Below are 26,899 nucleotides of genomic sequence, written 5' to 3'. Positions count from 1 at the left end.
TTTAACCTTTCTTTAAAATCTTCAGTCTGTTTGTCATTAATTAGCCTCGCCCTTTTCTTAATTGTATTTCTGAACTGTGCAATGCACTAAGTTATATAATGTGACAAACTGTGCACTGTGACCTGACAATCTGTTTATCACAGAAAGGCATTCATCTTTTTAACTTATGCTTGTTGTATGAATACATTACATGTGAGGCTGTTCTATTTTCAGTAACTCGGGTAGAGAAATTTATGACTGATATGAAATTACAAGTGGCTAACAACACCTTCATATAGCTTTTCCTGTCAGATTCCTTCAAGAAATTTACATTAAAATCACTACATATTATCCCTTTTCCTGTTTGACTGATATCACATTAAACACAAATTTTTTCATGAACGTTTCCTGATTATGCAGAAGCTATATACTATCAAAATCACAAGTATTATATTTTTCAATATTATCTCACAAACACATGCTTCTATATTCAGATCTATACAGAATTTACTATTTCTACATTTCTGTATTTGTATTCATTTTCTATGACAAATTGTACCTTATCCATATTAGATCTATATGAATTTTCAGCCACTTTATAACCACTTACATTAAGATTTTCTATCCCTGTGCTTATATTGTGTTCAGACACAAAAATGAAATCAATGTCTTTCCAGCTACTAAGATCTTCCAAGCAAATTAGAAAATAATATACTTCATTTCTTAACCCCCCATAATATTCTGATCAAGCAAGCTGATCTCACCATTCTGTCTATTCTTATAAGATGGACTGGGAGACTCTGTCAGTTTAATTTCCTATAATATTATCTTTCTGAATTATGGTATCTTTTCCTTACTACCACTATTCAGTTGCAGGCCATGAGAATAATATGTGCACCTTCATATAGCAATCACTGAAACAGCACCAAATGTGATTCTGCACCTGTCTGAAAGAAAATGTGTTTCTGCGCAATTCCCAACTTATTTTGCATAAGCTCTACATTACAGAAATGTCTCCCCTCCTCCCCCGAGAAAGTTACCACATGCAATATATCTTCATCTACATCTACATCTACATGGTTGCTCTGCAATTCACAGTTAAGTGCCTGGCAAAGGGTTCATCAAATCACTTTCAAGCTATTTCTCTGCCATTCCACTCTCAAACAGTATGTGGGAAAAACGAGCATTTAAATGTTTCTGTGCGAGTGCTGATCACTCTTATTTTATCGTGATGATGTGTTTCCTACAGTGTAACACTGATAAGCAAATGTGAAGAAGGCACTAATTTTTAAATCATTGTTTATGCTCCATCGTACAATTACTTGCAAATGAAACATGACTTGACAGCTCTCTTCCCTACATCTGCCTTCTTTGTTATGCGATTTCTATAAATAAGTAAAATAAAGAAAATTGTGACTGGTAGCAGATGAGTTATTTATAAACAAACCTATTGTTTTCACAGTCTCAGGCCTTCAGAACCATTTATAATGGATCAAATCAGAATAAAAGAATATTTGTTTCGCTACCTTTCTTCCTTCATTCATTCATTCATTCAGGAGAAGTATCCATAAAAATATTAGTCTTTACTTAGCATTACATTTGGTATCTTCTCTGTATTTTGTAGATTTCCTCATTACTTCTCATTTTCCAACCATCTGTAGTTTATATTGCACCCATTCTTTTTCTGTCCACATTAGAGTTCATTGTTAGGCTCCCACATTCATATAACCATATTGTTCATACCACTGTGGTAGTGTGTTTCAGTTTAGTTTTACAATATGTGCATTTATTGTTGTAAATATTCTCTGTCAAATCGTAGTCTCTTTCCATTTATTAACTCTTAGAGCTATTGCAAATCTTTCTTGACCATGCCATTGTATAGTTTCTTCAATGTATTTAAATTTATCTTTGCTATCTATTTTATCTATTCATGTTTCTATGAATTTTAGAGCATTTTTTATATATCATTAATTTGTCAGCTGATATTTTGTGACTAGTTGTATTTTCTATTTTTCCAGAAGACTTATCATGAACACAAAAATTGAAGTACCAATTTTTAATATTAACTGTACAAGGAGGCCAATAATTCTTATATAACTCAAAAGTACTTTGCCACAGATGTGCAAAAAGAAAAAATTAATGTGTGTATGTAGCTGTTACAAGTGGTAAAAGGAAGTAGAAGCTTTCACATTCGTAGCACTGATGTTACATTCTCTATCACACATTAAAATCTCCAATACCCAAACACTGAAAATTGAAGAGCTACCAACGCCTGCCCTGCACAACCATTGGGCGCTATGGTAGAAACGATAGACAAAAGTAACAGCATTTCAGGAAATCAGATCCTAAGGGCTTTTATGTGTACGCGGTTCAATTGCAGTAAAACACGTATACCAGGCACCTACAATGCGACAACCGCTTGGTTGATGATGATGTCAACAGTGAAAAATCAACATGCTGTAATAGCAAAGTATGTAAATAACATTGTATATTGGTGCCATTATTTCACTTACTTTTCTGTAAGAGTATCAATGTGATCATTTGCTGCCATTACCAGAAACTTTAAAGTAATTTCCTAATTTTTAATTTTTTCATTCGGAATGACTATGACTTCCGACTTCCTTTATTGTGCGGAAACTATATTTGTTTTAGGGTATGCCTAGAAGAATGCTAATGGGTCAGGATGAAAGACATACTGCTAGACAGGCGCTGAATGGAACGTATTTGGGTGTCAAGAGAGCAATGCATGATGCCTTCAATTACTACCATAGCAGACTATTGTCAAGTGATCTTTCTGATGTAAAGGCTGTTAGTGGCACTAAAGTTAATGTACAGTTGCTAGTGAATGAGGCAGGAACTGAAATTGTGGGTAGCAGAGCAAAAGCTGAAATGCTCCACTTTAAAATGTTTCTTTACAAAGGAAAACCCAGGAGAATTTCCCCAATTTAATCTTCATACCACTGAAAAGGTGAATGAAGTAAGTATTAGTGTCAGTGGTGTTGAGAAAAAACTGAAATTGTTTAAACTGCACAAAGCTCCAGGCCCTGATGGAATCCCTATTCAGATTCTATACTGAATTTTCAGCTGAGTTAGCCCCTCTTTTAACTACAATCTATCGCAGATCCCTTGAATGAAAAACTGTGCCCAGTTCTTGGAAAAAGGCACATGTCACACCCATCTACAAGATGGCTAGTAGAATTGAATAACAAAACTACCGCATAGTATCCTTGACATTAATTTTTGTAGAGTCTGAGAACACATTCTGAGCTCAAACTTAATGAGGTACCTTGAACAAAATTACCTCCTGAATGCCAGCCAGCATGGATTTCGAAAATATCAATTATGTGAAACCCAACTCACACTTTTCTCACATGACATACTGAAAAATTTGAATCAAGCCAACCAGGTAGCTGCAGTATTTCTCGATTTTTGAAAAGCATTTGACTGAGTATCACACCTATGCTTATAGCCAAAAGTGCAATCACATGGGGTATCAAGTGAAATTTGTGACCAGATTGACAACATTTTGGTACGAAGGATTGTTATCATTGTCATATGTAGAAGTCACATTGGGTGTGCAACAGGGAAGTGTGTTGGGACCTTTGCAGTTCATGTTATATATTAATGACCTTGCAGACAATATTAACAGTAAAATCAGGCTCTGTGCAGATGGCGTAGTTATCTATAATGAAATGCTATCTGAGAGATAAGTCAGATCTCAATAAGTCTTCAACATACTGCCGAGATTGGCACCTTGCTTCAAATGTTCAGAATGTAAAACTGCGCACTTCACAAACGAAAAAACATAGTGGCCTATGACTATAATATCAATAAGTCACTGTTGGAATTGGCCAACTTATACCAATACCTGGGTGTAACACTTTGTGGATGTATAAAATGGAATGAGCACATAGGTTCAGTTTGGGAAAAGGAGATTGTAGACTTCCTAGAATATTGCTCAAGTGTGTGGGACCTGTACCAGATAGGACTAACAGGGGATACTCAATGTATGCAGAGAAGGGCAGCACAAATGGTCACAGGTTTGTTTACTCCATGGGAGAGTGTCATTGAGATACTGAAGGAACTGAACTGGAAGACCCTTGAAGACAGACATTAACTGTATCAAGATAGTCTATTAACAGTCTCAAGAATTAGCTTTAAATGATTAATCTAGGAATATACTACAGCCCCTATGTATCCCTCACATAGAGATTGTGAGTATAAGATTAGAATAAATACTGCACATGCAGAGGCTTTCAAACAATCATTCTTCCTGAACTCTACATGTGAATGAAATAGGAGGAAACCCTAATAACTGGTAAGGGACATACCCTCTTGCATGCACCTCACAATGGTTTGCAGAGTAGAGAAGTGTATGTAGACCGATGCAAGCTTTGCATACAGACAGTAATAGCATGGCTACCTCTATTAGTGCAGATGGCTGTGGTAATAGCAATGTGGACATTCATAGGATTGGTTTTACATTCTCCAGTTAGCAGCTGGTTAAGCTCTATTCCGAGAATAGCGTAAGAACCACTTTGTATGAACCCAGAATAACACCTAACCGGAGAATAACCTAGGGACAACTTAACTGGTAATTTTTGGCTGGTTAGTGAGCTTAAACTTTCAAGATGGCAGGAAGAATCGCTGATGCAGTTGCAGACAGCAATGATGAGATTTTGCCTGTACCGTACATGAGAATGAGGAAGGAGAAGAAAGTGAGATGACACCGATTCTGAATTTATATCCAGATTTCACTTATTTAAGGAAGCCGTACTTTTCAATCTTGTACTTGAGAAACTGGACCATACGTTGGATAGGTGAGACTATTTCTTTGTTTTCTAAAGTAATACTGTTTATTTGTAGTAGTGTGCATTTGATTTCAGTACTTCATGAATTCTGTCATCTTATTTATGTAAATCAGGCACATTAAAATTCATACCAAAACAGTCTTATTTATCTGGTGTGTGTTACAGTTCCTACAGTAGTTGAAAGGAAGGTTTCATTTTATTTAGCAGTTTCTTAATAGAATAAACCAGATAAAAGAACCACACCAGTTATGGCTACTGTTTGTATTAACAGTTGTTTCAGTTTTAGACAAAATGCTATATATTGTTCCAGTCTGTTTTCTATTAGGAATGACACTTTTTGTAAACATCACAGCAGTGTCAGAGCAACTTTCACCTCTTAGTGAAAATGTTAGGATTACAGGACCATTAATTCTTCAGGGAAACAACATTGTCTTCCCCCTACCATTATTCACTGAAGTCTGTGAACTATCTGTCTTACTCAAGAGAGGTAAGTAAGATTAGCAGGAAAGTTAGTATTTAAAAATGGTGATGCCTCCTCAGCTACAGAACATAAATGTTGTGTTTCTCAAATATCAGTGTTATCCACATAAGCCCATCCATATTTATCATAAAATAATAGCTATATATGCATGTTATAGGAGCAAAACAGGAATCTAGTTAATGAATCTACATAGTTGAAGAATGTGGAAGGAGTGCCATTAGAAGAGGAAGTAGACACACACATGGAAACACACTTGAGAAAAGTTTTCCTTTGTCTCTGACATTGCTATCAAATTCTATCATGCGTAATAACCAGATGCTGTGATAGAAATGACACATGAAAGTAACAACGTTTCATGAAGTTGCATTCTATGGATGTTCATGTTTAAATGTTACAGACAGTTTACTTGCAGTAATACATGCATACTGCACAGCTACAGTGCTGCAATTGCTACATCACAGATGTTGTGAACAGTGGAAAATGAAACATAGTATCGAAGCCGTTGGGAACAACAAACATATTTTTTCACCCACTTTTGTGCAAGAGTAAACAGAGCTAACTCTTGCATTCATTTGCCACTGTCACCACAAAATTTAGACTGTTCCTAATTTTTAGTATCCTTATTTTGAGTAGCTACAATCAGTACCTTCATTTTGAGTAGCTACAATGTCCTTTATTGTCCTTTATTGTGCCTCAAAGAAGAACATTAACAGGTCAGACTTTAAGATGAAAAGTTAGAGAGACACAATTTTCACATACTGAAAGAAATAGGAATAATGGAAATGTGGCAACTGCCAAGTTACATCAAAGAAGTTTGCACGATCACCGCCTGGGGCACTGATGTGAGCACTTATTCCGTGCCTAAGAAGAAACACTATTGACTTGTGTGTTTTTAGTTTGTAATATATTATTTCATTGTTATAACAACAAGTTATTTATCCTTTTCATTTCCAATAAATGTTCCTGTTCTCAACGGATGTGACTTTGCTTTACATACTAGATAGTTTTTTTTAATATGGAAGAATGCTGTATGCCAACGTATCAAAGCAGTTTAGTGTCTGTCTTATAGGCCTACAAGATGACCTTCAGTGGTGACTGTGTTGTGATCATAGCTCAGACGAACGGATTGTGATGAGAAAACATCAACTTGCTGTAATAAAATACTGAATGAAGAAATGTATAACATGTCAAGATCAGCTGTATGACTTGCACAGATCTGGCCTACCAGTCCAATTCTCTGGTTTGCACAAGAGGAAGCAAATGTTCTGGCATAGTGATGGACGACAATAAATTCGACCTGGTGGTAAGTAAAATTGACCACAGTTTCACAGCAGAAGTACAAGATATAATAACAGCACCACTGAACACGGACGCATATTCGAAACTGAAGTCAGAATTAATACACAAGAGTGTCTGCCTCTCAAGAGAAGAGAATGTGACAGGCACTCATGCAAGAAGACATCGGTGGCAAGAAACCACCACAATACTTACGTCACTTAAGAAGCAAAGTGGACATTCACACAGTGTGAAACACTACTACTACACAATATGGAGCAGTAGGTTGCCAGAGCAAGCGAAAGTGATAATTGCCTCTCAAACCTAGATGTCCTTGGACGAAGTCGCCGCACTGGCTGGCAGGATACAAGACGTTATTGTGCCCACTTCTGGGACTGATGTTACTGTTATGTTTAACAACACTGCAACAGAAATGAACCTGATAGCGACAAGTTTTCAAAAAAAGTGATGACACTGGAGCAATAATCAAATGAGAGCATGAGAAGCAAAACTGATGCTCTGTCTAATCAACTGAGTAAAGTCCTTGCTGATTGTGTTCTTAAAAGTAATTCCTGATGCAAGTGCAGAGCCACACCACTCACGACATGTCACATCACAATGATGCCCAAGTCATGAATACATGCAGGTATCATCAGTGATTCAGGGATCAAACCCATAAGTCCTATGTGCCATGTGAATACAGAAATGTTAAGCGCCAAGCAGAAGTCAATGCGCCTATCTGTTCCTCTACCTGCCTGTATCTCACTGACTGTAAGTCAGGATGCAAATTCTTGATGGATACCAGCTCAGATTTAAGTATTCTGCTGCAGGAGAAAGCACTTAAGTATCACCTGATCACTGCCTTCAAGCTGACAGTGGCCAACAATTCTGATATTTGTACATACAGCACACAGCATATGGAATTAGAACTGGGGCTGCATCATGCTATAACATGGAAGTTCACTGTTGCTGATGTAGCGGAACCGATCATCAGAGCGGACCTACTCACCCACTACCACTTGCTGCCCGATGTTGCCGACACCTGCCTATGAGATGCAGTCATCGGGCTGTCAATGACTTGGGAAAGGAATTTATTGACAAGGTTGCTGTTGCTGTAACTGACCATGCAGTATATGCCCCCAAGAGATTCGGATGGTGCAGCATCTGAAGCCTCATGATCCACAGCAACATTCTGAATCTGCTCTTTATTTCTTGCATTGATCAAAATTGATGACATGTAGCCGGGCAATATTCTGTGGGGGTGATGAGGCACATTTTACACCACAGGAGGTATGCACAGAACTGCCAGATTCGGTGTACTGTTAAACTGTGTGTCGTGCGTCAAGAGCCGTTGCCCTTACCACATGTGACTGTGTGTATGAATTCACAAGCACCTTTATTCTTGCTGTGTTCTTCTTTGAACAGAATATGCCCAGATGTTCTGTGAGACATACCATGACACCTGCACATTATCAAGACCTCCTTGTACAACATGTGATTCCTGCTTTGGAAGAGTGCAACAATGTGGAAACAACTGTTTTCATGCAAGATGGGGTAACTTCTCATATAGCTTGCCCAATGAAATATCTGTTTACTGCGACCATCCATAAACTTGTTATCTCTAGAGGTTTTCCAGAAGCATAGCATGCATGATCATCTGATCTGAATCCATGTGACTTTTGGCTCTGGGGTATCAAAAAGAACACGTGTACTGGGGACACATTCAATCTCTACCTGACTTGAAGGCCAATACACAAGAACACGTTGCTCAGATTACACCGAAACTGCTGTGAGCAACTGTTGATCATGCTGTTTTATAGATGTGGCCTCTCATTGACATCTCTGGTGCTCATATCAAACAAACTGTGTAAGTGGTGGTTAATAATAACATCAACGTTATGCCTGTCTCACTTGTTTGATCTTTCCTGGCCATGCCCCATTCATAATCCATTACATATGGAAACATTTCCATATTTCTTTCTTGTACTCAAAGTACTGGATTTGAACGTGGTAACCAAAACTGGAACTAATGTTTTTTCCAGTATAAATCAGTCCTGCACTAATACATTAGAATACTTACCAAGTTTCCCTGCCATATAATAATTATAGCTCACACTGGACCTCTGTGAGTAGCTCCACTTTAATTATAATCACTCAATCACATACTGGCCCCAGGTTATGTTGGTAGTAAACAGCAGCAGCAGGTGTAAGGGCTGTTGCGAAGTCTCTGAGCCTCACTTCCCTCAGTTTTCTCATGTGTACTACATGTCCTCCTGTGGACTTATTAACAATGACCTCACAAACTTGGTTCTTTTCTGGACATGATTTAGACTTTTTATTCGCTGCTGTCAAAGCTTGTCTTGCACACGGACATATGGATTCCCCTAATGTCACCATTTTCTGTGATTTGTTTGTACTTAATTGGTGTTCAATAAAACCTATCTCATTGAAGAAGCAGACTTACAATAGGAATGTCACAAGGACTAGAGGACCATGAATTTCAGACAGGCCTGCTTTAAACAGCCCTCAAAAGATTGGAGCTTATTTGGCTCCCATTGTCATGCCCATAAAACCTTTGTAGGCCTATCATTCAAGTGTGAAGTAATCACTAGTAAGTACGAAGCTGATTAAGGTGAGTAGGAAGGATGTCATGAGACCTCAGCCCCCAGAGACAACTGATTGCCATGTGTGTGTGAGTTGTGCATGTATGAATGTGAGTGCACGTGTGTGTGTTTTTCTAAATCTGATGGGGGACTTCGTCAGATGAGTAAGTCAAATTTTAAATATGGCTGTCTGCCACTCGAGTTCCTCTATGCGGTGAGTATTCATATTGATCTAAATCCATTCTGGATTTTTCATTGTTTAATACAACTGGCAAGGTAGGTTAGGAGACAGTTTGACACCTTTTGAGGCAATGCTTGACCTGTTGCTGCAGTTTGTAACTGGTTTGATAGATAATACCATCGAAGACACTGTGATGAGCAGCTACCAGAAAATTTTGCGGAGGGAAAGATATTTACCGGGGAGAAAACTGAAAGCAGTATATAGGTCATAAATGACATGGGTGTAGGCAAGAAGTTGCTGTTTTCAGTAATGCAGGAGGTAGGGAAGGATTATATTATATTTGAAAAAAGATAATTTGAAGTTAAGAGCTTTACAGGTAATTCCTAGTGACACGTGAGATTCGAGGAACAGGATGTGGGACTTCAGCTGTGAGGGTACAAAAGCATGGCTTTTAAAGGAATAGGTGATGGGATCCATCATGGTAGGAGAGGAAAGACTAATGAGAAACGAAAGATGTAGCAAAGAAAAAGAAGCCATAAAATAAAGGCTGTTAGAGACTTGTAAGAAGATTATTAGAACAAGCATGAATTTAAAGAAGTGGCAAAAAGCAAGAGAGAAGGATGAAGGAAAACAGTGACAAAAACTGTGAGAAAACTGGAAAAACTGAACATACATTCTTTTGGATGGGAAAGTACAATAGAACAGGGAGTAATAGGCAGCTGACATGATTTGGGATGGGGGAGGGGAAGGGGAAGGGGGCCAGAAATGAATAAAATGCTGAGAGAAGATAGTAAATTACAGTGCTTCATGAAGAATATAGCAACAAATAGAGAAAATATCATTACACTGTGTAGCAATGAGTACACAAAAACCAGCTGAAATATAACAATTAATGAAACTGAAGATCCTATCCAAATACAGAACCCGACAGTACACGAGATTACAGTCAAGCTTAATATCAGATGAAATCCAATGAAACAGATACAAGCAACTGTCACAAAACAGCAGAGATGCTGAGTTGACAGGAACATAAGAAAAGGGCTGAGAATTTTGCCACACACACACACACACACACACCACATGTACGACCACATTCCTTCTTTGGCAGCTGGAGGCTGACTACATTGGGCTGCCACTGCACCTTGACTCTGAGGGTAGAAAAAAAGATAGGGAGTGTAAGAGAGAGAGTTGTGGAAGAGTGGCTGATAAGCTAGAAAGCAGAGGGCAGTTGGAGCTCAGGACAGGAATGAAGCACAGGTGAGCTTTTTCCAGCTCTACGCGGGAGGAGTTGTGTGTGGTGCACAGTGACATGGAGCAATAGATTGGCAGAGGGACACAAGACAAAGGAGGAGGAAGATTGTGGAAAGAGGGTCTGATTGCAGGATGAGTGGAATTAGGGTCAATAGGCAGGGGTGAGTTGGGTGTGAGGCAGGGTCTAATGGATACTGAGGTCAGAAGTATTATTAGAGGATCAAAAGACGTGTTGTAAGGACAACTCCCAATCTTATCAGACCCAGGACACCTGTGAAAGCGGTCATGTCACACACCATCTGTTCCATAATTTCTGCACTGTATTATATAAGGCCATGATTACTAATCAGCTCTCTGCTTGAATGAATGGTCACCACCAAACTGTGCTCAACAACATGGTTGACCAGATTTCGGAACACATCGTGCTCACTTTCAATGGCTTCAAAATCCATGCCATCTGGATTCTCCTCCCTAACACCAGCTTTTCTGAATTACATAGATGGGAGTTGTCCTGGCAAAAACATCCTCAACACATATGAAAAATGTAATTACTTATGTCCTAATCCCATTCAAATTGCCCCCTTCCCCACAAGAAATCCTTATAGCTTCAAGGTCTGCCTTGTGGTTTACTTTTCCTTCCACAGCCTAAAAAGCTGCCCTTGTGCCCCATAAAACATTGTACTCCCAAACATCCTCTTCAGATTCCCAATGATTTAGTGAACAAACAGTTTGAAAACCTTACCCTACAGAATCTCAGGTTTAACCATGCTCAAGCTGTCAAGCACCTGTTTTCTTTTACTTTTTCACTTCAGTGAAAGAAATTCATCATTTCAAAACCTACTCATCACAGACTATCCATGTCCTCATTGAATCTTGTCTTAAGTAAAGCTATCCTCCCTCCAAAACATGATCTTCCTCCCCCCAGCACCACCCCCTCCCACTCTCTGTAATCTCACAGGAATTTTTCACATCCAACCTGGTGTCCCATTCATTCTTGAAATGCCTTCCCAGAGAGTCCAACATTGTCACAGCTGTGGAAGAAACAGATATTCCAGACCTATTAAATTGTGTTGACCTTCGAAAGGTTTTCAGATACCACTAAGTCACATAATTTGTTGACTATTAAATTATTGATTTAGCAGCATGTTTCGATGTAATACCTCACCATCAGGCTACAATGCCATTACAAAAGCATATTAAAGTTTCTTTTCATGACTGTTGTGATCATCCTGTGGGGGGGAGGGAGGGGGGAGGGAGGGGGGAGGAAGAGAGGGAGAGGGAGAGGGAGAGAGAATAACATCATATGAGATGTCATCATGAACTGCACTACATGACTGAGGTGTCTCTGACAACTTTCCAACACTTCTGCTTACAAACTTTACCACTATGATTCCATGACAGATGTACAAAATTACTCCCAACAGTTTCCCACAGCATCAGTCTTTCACAAATCCTGGTACCTGAATCCATCTCTGTTCTCACACTGGCAGCCCACTGTACATCCACTTTTAACCTGCTCCCAAAGCTCCAAAAACTCAACTACACTGGTCTCTCCATTGGTCAGCCCATTAAAGATAACTGCAGTGGCTGTGTTTCCAGCATCTCAAACCAACTGTTTGCTATCTCCAATTGTACATCCAAAACACTACTTCCTCCAATGTATTTCCACAGTTCCTGTCTCATTACCATCAAACTCCGTGCCTATTACCGTGGATGTCTTTGCTCTGAAGGAACACTACTATGTCTTCCTTGCACCAAACTGACCACCTCTTTCCTAACGTTTTTGGCCAATCATACATTGTCCCATAATTACTCTCCCTTGAAGATCAATTATACAAACAAATTTTCATGTACTTTCCTATACCAGCCTGTTTGTTTCTATCCCTTCAACTTAAAACTCATGCTCGATTCAGATTCAATGATGAAATATTCATGATATGGAGACATTGGAAGAACAACCTCTGTTCTCTTCTCTGGACTCTCAATATCTAGTCCCACATCTCTATAACATGGTCCTCATCCACTCATTGAGCTACTTTCTTGGATGTTGATTTCTGTCTCTCTGATGGATTAATAAAAACCTCTTTTCATATCATGGCCACCCATTGCTACTCCATTTCATCAGCTGTCACCCATTTCACATTACAAACTTGACATCTAAGGACGTCACATCTGCAGTGGGAAGGACTTACCCAAGTATGCTGATTACTTTTCCAGAACCTTTAAAAACAAACAGTCTCTTGCGCAGCTTGTCCAGAAACAGACTTATTTCCATGTTTCTTCTCATGACATGAATGAATGCCTACTTTAAATCAATTGCTCAACTTACTTCCATTCTCATGAAATATCACTCGAGCCACATAATTTGCCAGGGCTTCAACTACCTCTCATCACACTCTAAGTTGATGGACATCCTACTCCAAATTCTACACTTATCTTCTAAAGCAGTATTAACACCCACACAATCTACACAACATCCTAGTCCACACCAGTCTTGAATGTCTTGAGTAAGATCTAGGTTCATACATACACTCTGAAACAAAAAAAGGAAAGCTGCTCCGTAGAAGAATTACGTGAATGGCATGGAAATCAGTAGATGTGATGTACACACGCCAACAAATAAATGATTGCAGTTTCAGAAAAATTGGATGATTTGTTCAAGAGAAAGAGCTTCACAAATTCAGCAAATCAGTAACACACTGGTCCACCTCTGCTCCTTTGCAAGCAGTTATTCAGCTTGGCATTGATTGATAGAGTTGTTGGATAGCCTTCTGAAGGACATGCCAAATTCTGTACAGTCAGTGTGTTAGATCATCAAAATCTCAAGCTGGATACTCCAAACATTCTCAACTGGGAAGAGATCTGCTGAACTTTCTGCCCAAGACAGTGTTTGGCAAGCATGAAGACAAGTAGTCGAAACTTTTGCCATATATGGGTGGGGATTATCTTGCTGAAATGTATGGCCAGGATGGCTTGACATGAAGGACAACAAAATGGGGTCTAGAATAGCATCGACATACTGCTCTGCTCTGCTCTAAGGGTGCTGTGGAGGACAACCGATGGGATCTCCCCAACTGAGAATGCTTGGAGCATTATGGGCAGGGTCCTCCAACCATCTCAGGATTTTTATGACCTAATGCGTCAGTTGGACATAATCTGGCACAATATTTCTCAGGAAGGTATCCTACAAGACTAACAATCAATGCCAAGCCAAATAACTGGTTGCATACAGGCCACAGGTGGACCAATGTGTTATTGACTTGCCCAATTTGTGAAGCTCTTTCTCTTGAATAAATCATCCATTTTTTCTGAAATTGCAATCATTTGTTTGTCTGTACACACACATCAGATCTTCCGATTTCTGTCCCATTCAGATAATTCTTACATGGTGGGTCAATTTTTTGTTTTAAGAGTGTATATCCATCATTTGGTACTGGAGTTTAGTCACTGCCACTTCTTATCCGTACAAAGGAAGCACCACAGCTGAAAGCAGCCATGTCATATACCTGAGCTGTAGTGTTTTCTGTGGATATGATAACGAATTAGACACCTACATGCACAAACAGCCACCACCAAACAGTGGCCAACCACAAACTTACACTGCTGCTAGATGAATGTGCAGCAGTGTTCCTCACAGTTTTTTGTAGACTTATTAGTTCATCTGCACTGTTCTTTCTAAGGGTGCAAGAAAATTCCACAAACTAGCTTATTTTTCTTTTATTCTGTAATAATGAGATAAAATTAATCAATGAATATTGTCTTTCTTTTCATTCTTGAATTATTTTTCTCATTAACCACAGGTGATTGAAATGATTCAATATAGAAAACAAGATACTATCTTCAGATTAATTGTATGCACTTGTAAAGAAATTTCACAGTTACACCACTGGCGATTAAAAGTGCAACACAATGAAGGCAGTGCACAACAAATGTCAGACTGGCATGAAATGTACTACATGATTGGATAACCAAATGATTAGCATTTCCGCAGAATCACATGAAGTGAGTAGGAGTCACACCTTCTGCAGTCTGTATTTAAGGAGATAATATGCAGAAATCACAGACAATTGCTAGGTTTGGTGAGAAGATCATGGCGCACCTCATGTAAAAAGAAGAAATGTCTACCAGCACTGTCTGATTATGACAGTGGCACAGTTGTGGCCTAATGAGACTGCTGTTCACCATTCTGTGATACCACTGCTCACATTGGCCAAGATCCCACGACTGTTACACAAATATGGAATCGATAGGTTCAGGATGGCCATACTTGATGCCATGCTGGACCTCAAGTCCCACATAACTAGTACTAGAGAGGACAGACATACTGTTTGTTCAGCTGTGCAGGATGATGCAGTAGTGTCGTATACCTAGAGTCACGAAATGCGCTTGTAGCAGTAGGGGTAGACACTCCACATGTACTGCAACATGAACTGCCAAATCCGCTGGCAAAATGTCAGAGGTAGTTTCAGGGATATTTTCTGAGTATTTTGGTATGGTCCCTGATGACTAACAGACTAATTGTATATCATTTGATATTTTTTATCATCATTTATCTTTCTATCACAGTTGAACTGAAAATATCTGCACAACAGTGTTAATGTCAGTGGTATTTGCTGTCTGTCTTGTCTGGAAAGAAACTTGGTCTAGTCACTCATGGTACTTACTGTTGACAACAGTAATGTCCATTTCACTGTTCACCCTCAAGCTTGCATTTAGTGCTACTTAGTTCTGTCCCAGATCTGTTTTTTGGCGGTATTAGTTGTACGTAAACAGTGACATACAGCAGTACTGATAGGTTTACTGATCAAGACATGGCCAAGATGTACCTCATGTACGAGTTCCCTGAAGGCAGAAGAGCGGTACAATGATATGCTGAATTCTTCCTGCAGTGATGAAAGCCTGAACACAGTACTTTTGCATCTGGGTGCCTACTTTGTGTTTTGTGTTATATGAGCACAGTACATCGAGTCACTTCAATGTGGCTGAAGGCTCATTTTCCATGCTGATTTCGCAAAACTGCTCAAATTTCTCACTCCTATGAAACCTTATCAACTTGTTGGCACTTTTAGAGTGGCTCCTAAAAGATGATTGACACTAGAAATCCCAAGATAGATAGATAGATACATAGACAGTGAAACTTTTTACAATATGGTAACGAAGAAATGACAGGTTGGAAAGGGGGATTATAACTGTTACAAAAACAAATATCATTAACATACCATAAGAAGGAATCAAATGTCAACTAATTGTTATTATTGTCTTTGCACAAGTGATTAGCAATTAGAATAATATACAACTGCATTTTTAGTTTACTTGTTCTACTTACTGGTGTACGGCTACCATCTGGCGCTGCCACATAACTTGAGCCATAGAAGTGGCCAAAGTCTTGGTGTGCTTCCCGACCATCACCAGACGTAAACTTGTTTGGAAAATATTCAGTGCCAACACGGTTGATTGCACAAGTAAAGTAGCTGTTGGCAATAGCCGCATTGCGTGCCTCTATCCCCCAAAGTGGTTCACTGTAACAGTCAAAATATAACTATTTAGTGCAAAATTGTCACCAAATAAGACCAATGGCTGCAAAATATCCCTACAACACAAACACAAATATAAGCACTTTTAATGTCAGATTACAGAACATACATATTAACGAGACCTGTTAGGTGAAATTTTCTCCTTCAATGTCTTCTTACTGATGATAACATATTTTATGCAGCATCAATCATGCATTGAGACATTACGTCTCATAAATATAATCCTGAGAATGAGTTTTCAAGGGTTTGGATTGACATAAGTTACAAATTAACTGAGAGAAGCAACCAATGCAAGATTTTTCTGCAAGAGTGCTAACAATAAATTATGAAGAGTCTATTCTGCTCACACTGATATTTATGGGAATTACTTACATTATAGAAGCAACTACTCTCAAACATACCACTGCTCTTACTCTTTCAATAATCAACTTATTTTTACCTTCTACACTCAAGTAATCAAATTACACACACACACACACACACACACACACACACACACACACACATGTGACTGCAGTTTCAGGCTACTGTTGCCACAGTGGTTACAGTTGCCTGAGACAGCAGTCGTGTGTGTGTGTGTGTGTGTGTGTGTGTGTTTGTTGTCCATTTTGGACGAAGGCCTTACAGACCAAAAGCTTTATTTGTGACAGTCTTTTTGTTGTGCCTATCTGTGACTCAACATCTTTGCAATATGGCGAGTGCCAACTTTCCTTTTCATAATATTGTCACATTCCATCCTGGATTTTTCATTGTTCGGTTGAAATGGCTAGACATTTCCAGAAGAATATGTGGCCCCTGACCATGACTTACAGATTACAAGCTACACATTAAATATGACGAAATTGCAGAAATGTATGAAATTAAGGAGATGAGACCTGTACAAATTGAAAGAACTGGAGGTTATTTAGAGTTTCAAAGGGAACGTTAGGATATGACAGACACAAGTGAGGAAAGGAATACAATAGAATACAACCTGGTAGTTCTGGGAATGGAATACTGAAAAAGATAAGGCTCAGTAGGAATCTTTGGATAACATATTAGATACTGATTTTATAAAATTGTGAGACAGAATGACTGGGCAGCACTTATCTTCTCAGGGTTAACTTGTTAACAGATACATACAAAACTACAATAAATAATCCCAGCTTTCCTTAAGTTACAGAGGAATGGCAAGTCACTCAGACTGCAGGATGAGAGGTGCAGCTTACCTGATCTGGTTGTCTCATCTTCTATAACCTTAAGCCTAGTTCCCTTTATCAAACGGCTGGACCAACATTTATTAAAGAATACGCACTACACTGCAGCACATAGTTTTCAGTTCCTTCACATGCACAATTTCAAACAATGGAAAATTGAGGATGGAATGTAACAGTATTATAAAAAGGATAGTTGCTACTCACCACATAGCGGAGATGCTGACACACAGATAGGCACAACAACAAGACTACCACAAAATAAGCTTTTGGCCACCAAGGCCTTTGTCAAAAATTGATGACCAACAGACACAAACACACACATATGCAACTCACACACATGACCACAGTTTCTGGCAGCTGAAGCCAGACTATAAGCAGCAGCAGTAGTGCATGATGGGAGAGGCAACTGGGTGGGGGTAATGAGGAAGCTGGGACAAGGAGGGGAAGGAATAGCAGGGTAGGGGTGGGGGACAGTGAAGTGCTGCTGGCGAGAATGCAGAGACAATGTGGAGACAGGGTACGACAACTAGGTGCAATCGGGAGGTTAGTTGGAGGCAGGGGGGAAATGGGGGGTGGGTGGCAGAAAAGGAGAGAAGTAAGGACACTGTTTATGTTGGTGGAATAGAGAGCTGTGTAATGCTGAAGTGGGAACAGGGAAGGTACAACATGGGTAAGGACAATGACTAACGAAGGTTGAGGCCAGGAGGGTTATGGGAACACAGAATACATTGTGGGGAGAGTTCTCACCTGCGCAGTTTGGAAAAGTTGGTGTTGATGGGAAGGATCCATATGGCACAGGCTGAAATGAAGAATGTCATGTTGGGCAGCGTGCTCAGCAACAGGGTGCTCCAGTTGTCTCTTGACTACAGTTTGCAGGTGGCTATTCATGCGAACAGACAGCTTGTTGGCTGTCATGTTCACATAGAATATGGCACAATGGTTGCAGCTTAGCTTGTAGATCACATGACTGGTTTCACATATTGCCCTGCCTTTGCTGGGATAGGTGATGTTTGTGACTGGAGTGGAGTAGGTGGTGGTGGGAGGATGTATGGCACAGGTCTTTCATGTAGGCCTATTACAGCGATATGAGCCATGAGGGAATGGGTTGGGAGCAGGGGTTGTCTAGGGATGGATGAGTATATTGTGTAGGTTCAGTGGATGGTGGAATACCACTGTGGAAGGGATGGGAAGGATAGTGGGCAGGACATTTCTCGACAAAATAAATCTCGAGTGAACAGCCTGGTGTGAGTGTGCGAAGCACACAATATTTCAGCAATTCACCTTGTTGCCATCATCAGGTGTGCTGATGTACTGCCAAGGGACAGCAAGCATGAGGTACATATCAGATTCCCCCTCCCTTGGGCACTCCCTCCACTGTCTACACCTGGGCACTCTCTCGGCTGTCTGTGCCGGGATTCAACGCCCAGCTTGTGGCCCAGCATCTGGGTGTTGCCTCGCAGGTCCACACCCAGGGAGGTTTCCCAGCAGTGTTTCAGAGGTTCCTCCCCCTGCCCTCGAAGTCAGTACATACTGGGATATTGCTATCTTCTCCTTAATCCAGATAATGGCTGGTTCCCAAGCTTGGTTGTCACAATTCAGTTCAGGTTTTCTTACTCTGATCACTATAGCTTCTTTGATGACACAGTCCCAATATGTCGACGTCTGTGTTAGGACCTTGGTCTTGTCATAATCCATGCCATGAAGTTCTGACAGACAATGCTCGGTGATTGTAGACTTATTAGGCTGTTGCAATCTCCGTTGGTGTTCACAGCATTAGTCTTCAATGGTGTGAATTGTCTGAACTATGTATTCCCTACTGCATTGGTTTGGTATTTTGTAAAGCCTTGATTTACGTAAACCAAGGTCATTTTCCTGATAAGGCCCCACAAAACGGAATGAATGTCATGGCCATGTTTTCCACAGGTTCTTCATTAGCTTCTGCCAGTTGTGTTATGAGTGTCGGACATAGAGCATCCCGGATTTGCCTTTCCTTATAACCATTCCTCAGAAACACAGACTCCAGATGGGCCAATTCTTGTTGGAGACTGTCCTCATCAGAGGCGGCGTGAACTCTGTGTACAAGAGTTTTTAGCATGCCATTCTTCTGAACAGGGTGGTGGCAACTATCTGCCTGAAGGTATAAGTTGGAGTGAGTTTTCTTTCTATACACGCTATGCCTCACCTGCCATCATCTCGTATTTTGACAAGAACATTCAAGAAGGCGAGCATCCCATCTGATTCTACGTCCATGGTGAACTTGATATTCTCTTGCTGAGAGTGTCGTGAGTTGAGATGTGTGAGAAATTCTATCAGCTTGTCAATTCCATGTGGCCAAATAACAAATGAGTTGTCCATGTATCTGGAGAAACAGGTAGATTTTAGATGCACTGACTCCAAGACTTCTTCCTCGAAATGTTCCATGTACATGTTGGTGACAACGGGAGAAAGAGGACTTCCCATAGCAACACCTTCGGTCTGCTTGTAGTAGTCACCGTCAAATAGAAAATATGTTGACGTTAGAACATGTCTGAACAGATCTGTGGTTTTCTCATCAAATTTCCAGCCGATGAGTTCCAGAGATTCAGCTAATGGAACCCTAGTAAACAGGGAAACCAGGTCAAAGCTCACAAGTATGTCAGATTCCTTAATCGTGAGGTGGTTGATGCATCCCACGATATCCAAAGAGTTACGGATATGGTGTGGGCATGTCTCCATGTCAACAGCCGAGAGAGTGCCTGTGGCGCGGATCACGGGGGAGCGCCCGAGGGAGGGGAAGGGGGAATCTGATATATACCTCACGCCTGCCGTCCCTTGGCAGTACTTCAGCACACCTGATGATGACAACAAGGTGAATTGCCGAAATATTGTGTCCTTTGTACACCTAGACTAGGCTGTTTGCCCAAGATTTATTTCATTATGAAATACGCCTGGAGAAATTGAAGAATCACAGGATATTCCTCATTTCAGGGCACAACAAAAGACAGTCAAAACCCGGGCAGGGAATATAATTCAGTTGCTCCAGTCTAGGGTGGTACTGAGTTATGATGGGAATGCTTCTCTGTGGACAGATAGTGAGGCTTTGGGATGTGGTGGATGACTGGAAAGATAAGGCATGGTAGATTTGTTTTTATACAAGGTTGGGAGGATAATTACAGTTTGTAAAGGCCTCAGTGAGACCTTCAGTATATTTCAAGAGGGACCACTCATCACTGCAGATGTGATGGTCATGGGTAGCTAGGCTCTATGGAAGGGGATTCTTAATAAGGAATGGGTGACAGGTGTCAAAGCAGAGGTATTTCTGGTGGTTAGTAGATTTGATATGGACAGGGGTTACTGATGTAGCTATATTTGATGTGGAGGTCAACATCTAGAAAGGTAGCTTGTTGGGTTGAGTAGGACCAGGTGAAGCGAATGGAGGAGAAGCTGTTGAGGTTCTGGAGGAATGTGGATAGAGTGTCTTCATCCTCAATCCAGATCGCAAAGATGTCATCAGTGAATCTGAACCAGATGAGGATTCTGGGCATTTAGTATGTATTCTTCTAGATGGCCCATGAATAGGTTGGCATAGGTTGGTACCATAGCTGAACTCTGGATATGTTTATAGGTAATGCCTTCAAAGAAGAAGTAATTATGGGTGAGGATATAGTTGGTCATGGTGACTAGGAAGGAGGTTGTTAGTTCGGAATCTGTCGGGCATTGGAAATGGCAGTTTTCAACAGCGGTAAGGCCATGGGCATTAGGGATGTTAGTGCAAAGAGAGGTGGCATCAGTAGTGACAAGCAGGGCACTGTGAGGTAAATGAACGGGAACTGTGGAGAGTCGGTGGAGGAAATGGTTGGTATCTTTTATAGGAGGGTAGGTTCCAGGTAATAGGCTGAAGGTGTTGGTCTATGAAAGCAGAGATTCTTGTAGTAGGGGCACAGTAACTGGTCACAATGGGGCATCCTAGATGGTTGGGTTTATGGACTTTAGGGAGCATGTAGAATGAAGGAGTGCAGGGAGGGGTAGGGGTGATGAGATGGGTTCCGGGGAGAGGCTCTGGGCTTAAGGATTTGAGCACAGACTGGAGATCCTGCTGGATTTCTCGAATGGGGTCCCTTGGCAATGTTTGTCCATGGATATATCTGACAGCTGGCAGAGTCCTTCAATGAGGTAATCCTTGCAGTTCAAAACAACAGTGGTAATCCTTGCAGTTCAAAACAACAGTGGTGGAGCCATTGTCCACAGGTAGGATTATAAGGATGGGATCAGTTTTTAGCTGGTGGCCTTATCACTACTGAACACTACTTTTGCCAATGCCCAACAAATTCCAAACCAACAATCTCCTTCCTAGTTGCCATGGAGAACTATATCCTCACCCGCAATTTTGAAGGCATTACCTACAAACAAATCCGGGGTATGGCTGTGGTTACCCGCATGGCATCATTCTATGCCAATCTATTCATGGCATGTGTAGAGGAACTCTTCCTAAACACCCAGAAGCGTAAGATCCTCACTTGGTTCAGATTCACTGATGACATCTTCGCGATCTGGATCTACGATGAGGACACCTACCCACATTCCTCCAGAACCTCAACAGCTTCTCCCCCATTCACTTCACCTGGTCCTACTCAGCCCAACAAGCCACCTGTCTAGATATTGATCTGCAACTCAAAGAAGCAACTTCAGTACCTTGGTCCATATCAAACATACTAACCACTAACCATCCAAGACTGGAATAACTGAATTACATTCTCTGCCACGATTCTGACTACCTCTCATTGTGTCCTGAAATCGGAAATGTCCTGCCCACTATCCTCACCCCTTCCACAGTGGTATTCCGCCATCTACTGTACCTACACAAATCTCATCCATCCCTACACAACCCCCACTGCTCCCAACCCCTTTCCTCATGACTCATATCCCTGTTAATAGACCTAGATGCAAAACCTGTCCCATATATCCTCCCACCACCATCTACTCCAGTCCAGTCACAATCATCATCTATCACATCAAAGGCAGAGCTACCTGTGAAACCAGTCATGTGATCTACAATCTAAGCTGCAATCATTGTGCTGCATTCGATGTGAGCATAAGCTGTCTGTCCACATGAATGGCCACCGATGAACTGTGGCCAAGAAACAGACGGACGAGCCTTTTGCTGAGCATGCCGCCCAACATGATATTCTCCATTTCAATGACTATTTCGCAGCCTGTGCCATATGGATCCTTCCCACCAACACTAGCTTTTCTGAACTGCGCAGGTGAGAACATTCCCTGCTGTATATCCTATGCTCCCGTAACCCTCCTCGCCTCACCCATCTAGCCCCTTCCCTATTCCCCTTCCAGCACTACACAACCCTCTATTTACCAATGCACCCTGTCTTTCTACTTCACTCCTTTCTCCCCCCCCCCTCCCCCCCGTCCCTCCCACCCCTGCCATCCGTCTAACCTCCTGACTGCACCTAGCTGCCCTACCCTCTCTCCACCTCGTCCCTACACACTCCCCAGCAGCATTTTACTGTCCCCCACCACTATCCTGCTATCCCTTCCCCTCCCTGGCCCAGCCTCCACCTTACCCCCACCAAGTTGCCTCTCCCATCATGCACTGCTGCTGCAGCTCGTAGTCTGGTGTCAGCTGTCAGAGACTGTGGTAAACGCATATAGTGTGTGTGTGTGTGTGTGTGTGTGTGTGTGTGTGAGTGTGTGTCTTGGTCATCTATTTTTGACAAAGGCCTTGTGGGCTGAAAGCTTATTTTGTAACAGTCTTTTTGTTGTGCCTATCTGTGACCCAGCATCTTTGCTATATGGTGAGTAGCAACTATCCTTTTCATGATATTGTTAAAGTACAATTTTTATTTTATGATGACCAGTTTTTAACAGTCAGGAGTCACAATATTTTGACTGGGCAGGTGGGTTACACTCATCAACAAACTATTTCACAGTTCGTCGGTGGCAGATTAGATTGCAGTTACATGCATATAGTGCATGTACATACTTCTTCCAGTCACCACTCCCCTTTTACATAACACTGATGTAACATATAGTAACTTCCCTGGATCGGGCCTCCTGGCCAGCAATGCCATACGATCACTCATAGGCTAATTATATGTTACTGCAAAAGGGTTACACAATAGCATTCAATTTGAGTGTCATACACTGACTACCTGTGTATACTTTAATTAGGTACTAATTGTGTGTTGTTGACTCAGTTAATCAGAATTAGTGACCTGTATCATTATATGTACTTTTTGATAAGTAATCCAGAACTGACTGCAGCGTTGTCTTGCACATCTACTTACAGAGGTGCATAGGAATAATAATTAAAATTTATCACAACATTTTTTATATTAACCTTAGAGAACAAAAATTGGGCAGATGAAATTATAATGACTAAAATAGGAAGTATGTTTAATTAAAGGTCAGATAACAGGAAAATTGACAAAATTGTAGGAACTATGTTATGAAAAACACTATTGTCTTCTAGAGGGACTCCCCTTTCCTGCCAAAATTGACAAAAAAGGAAATTTTCTGTCTTGAATAACTGGTAAACTAATAAGTTATCCTAGTGAAAGTGGCATTTTTGAAATAAGAAAAATCAGGGCAACATAGCACAGTACTAAATTTTGGAAATAATAATTATGTAAGATCAGAACATTCTAGAACATGAAAACTTTGATTTCAAATAATTTTTGAACTTGGATGTTACGGAGAAGGAGAAAATAAGGGCTTTCAGCTGGGGCGTATCACATTAGCAAGAAACATGTATTTACTCACTAAGAATTCCAACTACATGCATTCATTAGTAATCTTAAATTCAAAATTGTTTCCAAATAAATTAATTAGTTGCCACCATCAGTAACTGGGAACTCACATAGAGAGCAATAAAACTTTATGGCTTTCTGCAATGCTTCTGATACTAGGTGACTTGTCTCCTTTACCCCTAAATTATTTACATTTTACCAGAACTTTCTCACTATATTGTATGTGTGCCATTTGTAAACTAGATTAAACAAAGAAAAGCAAATTATGTTACTGTTAGGAATGGTATAAGAACAAGTGGGTGGGTCCACCTTGCCTGCTACATAGGGACACACATATTGTGAGGATGATGGGGAACAAAGATGAACACGGTGACCTCAGAGAGAGAAGGACAGATAACCACCGTGTCTTCTTAAGTATAGGTATATTTGCGATAGGACAGCTCATTCAGACTCCTTGTCTCACTATAGGGGGTTCATCTCATCCTGGGGTCTGCATGAGCTGCCCTACCTTTTTAACCCTTCCCAGCCTATCTCTTTTTCTCCCCACGGAAGAAACTCCTAGTTCTGAAAGAGTGGAGTATGTGCCTTTGTCCATTGTATATGTCTATCAGGGTTTAATGCTACATATATGAGAACATTACATGGGTGCCCTGGATAACACTAAATGAACTAGCACAGCTGGTGACAGACAATCGAAATCTCCTGGCACTTAACGTCACATATCATACCATGATTCCAAGAGACGGACTTTCCTAAGAACCAGCTGACAAAGAAGCTCAGACCTGCTCTCTGAGTTTTTCACTTTAATGAAGGGGGAACAAGCAAACTAACTTTCAAATCCTACAAAAAACTTTAAGTGACAGCCACATCAACCTGGGCACCATACAGAAGACACAAGGTATATCTGAAGAAAACGCTGTATCAAGAAGCAAAACATCTGGTTTCAATTTTCTGGGTGCCATGCAGGACCAAGCTTCTGGCACAGCCATGTGTGTGAGATTAAATGCTGAGAATGCACCTCTCATTTTTCCACCAACAACTATGTTTGTGAACTAATTGTGGAGATTAATGTCTACAAGCTTTCCTCTTGTACCTCACCAAAAGATGAACACATGAAAACTTGAACACCCATCTCCATCCAGCATATCTTGGAAACTTCACCAGTCATCACTAGTGTTGGAAATATAAAGAAAATTATGAAAACATGATGATTTGGTTAACTGATCTGAGAGGTACTCACCATGTGTTTGACACTAAAGATCTAGGTATGTTCCAGTCAGCTGTTTTGTAGCAGGAGTATAATCCTGACCTCTGCTTGGCAGCTGCCAGTAATAATAGCCAGCCAGTAGCAGCAACGTAAATTTCTCTCAAATTTTCCACAGGGCCAACATTGTTCAGTCCTCATTGACCTCAGTATCAATATCCTATTAATACGATCTATTCCACGTCATAGGTAAAATTTTAAAAAAGCTGACTCAAAGGCATTCTTCATTAACTTAGACAAGTGCATAGGATGGATACTGACAGCAAATAGGAACTATTAGAAGTTTACAGTGACAGCTATCAATACAGCAAATAAGTCATTCCTAGAGGCCACCAAAAGGAATCCAACATTGGTTGGACTGCTGAATGCAAGAACTTGCACGAGGAATTCCAGCAAAGCATAGATCATGAGATGGCACATGAATTACTTCACAACTGTGGGTTGTGCAAACTCGGCTGAGAGAGTTGAAGACTTAAGATTTTAAAATGTCAAGCATGAAGCTTGGTCATTACTGAGGAAGCTAGGGGATAATAGCCCAGAGGAACAAGTATGTGGCTCTATGCATCACTGAATCAAACCACTAATCATATGGTGTCAAAATCAGTAACTCGACAAGATCAAGATCATGCAATTAAAGTTAAAAAAAGAGCTGATGACCATCAAAACAGCCTGCAAAACAAAAACCAATTACTTGGTCCCCTTCAACATGAAAAAAAATGACAGTAGTTCTTCAGAAAATGGAATTAGGGAAAGCCCCTGGTTTCAGTGGCATCCACATCTAATTCCTTGTACATTGTTGTGACTACAAGAAATCAGCTTGCTTGTTTTTTCAGCAGTATCTCACAGACAGGCAATGTTCCCCATCAACTCAAGAGAGCTAAATTAATTTTGATCTTAAAACCAGGAAATTCCAATGATTCTCCAAAAAAATATAAACCAATAGCATTGCTCAGTATGATTTACAAACTTCTGGTAAGATTTTTCCATAACAAGATCATCCCTGAGATACTTCAACATATCCCAACTGAACAGGCAGTATTTTGCCCTCATCAAGGGAGGAAGGAAGATTGAGTTTAATGTCCTGTTGACATTGAGGTAATTAGAGATGGAGCACAAGTGTGGATTGTGTCAATGATGGGGAAGGAAATCAGCTATACCCTTTCAAAGGAACCATCCCAGCATTTGACCAGAACAATTTAGAGAAATCATGGAAAACCTGAAACTGGATGGCCAGACATGGGTTTGAACTGTTGTCCTCATAAATTCCCTCATCAAAGCTGCTCAGGTCAAGTTCTCTCATAAGTAATATTCATAGAAGCAGGCTACCAAAAACAGTTGAAAACATAAGCCATGTCTATTGATCTTGCAGCAGAATACAACATAGTTTAAAGACAGGGCGTTATTGAAACTCATGAAAGTGATCCCCTGCAAAACTACCATCAACTCAGCCATTGCCATGCTTTCTAACAGATGCTTCCAAGTGATCATGGGTGATAAGAGTGAGCACTGAAATGAAGCTGACCAATGGCTTCTCCCTGGGATATGTTGTGGCCTCCCTGTTATGTAGCTTTTATATAGCTG

At 40.6% G+C, this 26,899-nt stretch overlaps 1 protein-coding gene across 1 annotated transcript in view; it reads right to left on the bottom strand.

The window, feature by feature from the left end:
- LOC126100749 (beta-ureidopropionase) overlaps window positions 1-26,899 on the bottom strand; it is a 165,725-nt gene that overhangs the window by 3,946 nt on the left and 134,880 nt on the right. Inside the window, exon 7 of the mRNA XM_049911371.1 lies at window positions 15,908-16,100. Within this exon, the coding sequence (XP_049767328.1) occupies window positions 15,908-16,100 (193 nt within the window). The remainder of the gene's footprint in view (window positions 1-15,907; window positions 16,101-26,899) is intronic.

Source organism: Schistocerca cancellata, chromosome 9 (genome assembly GCF_023864275.1).
Source record: "Schistocerca cancellata isolate TAMUIC-IGC-003103 chromosome 9, iqSchCanc2.1, whole genome shotgun sequence".
Taxonomy (NCBI): Eukaryota; Metazoa; Arthropoda; class Insecta; order Orthoptera; family Acrididae; genus Schistocerca; species Schistocerca cancellata.
Note: the sequence above shows the minus strand (reverse complement) of the source record. Positions and strands in the feature narration are given on the sequence as shown.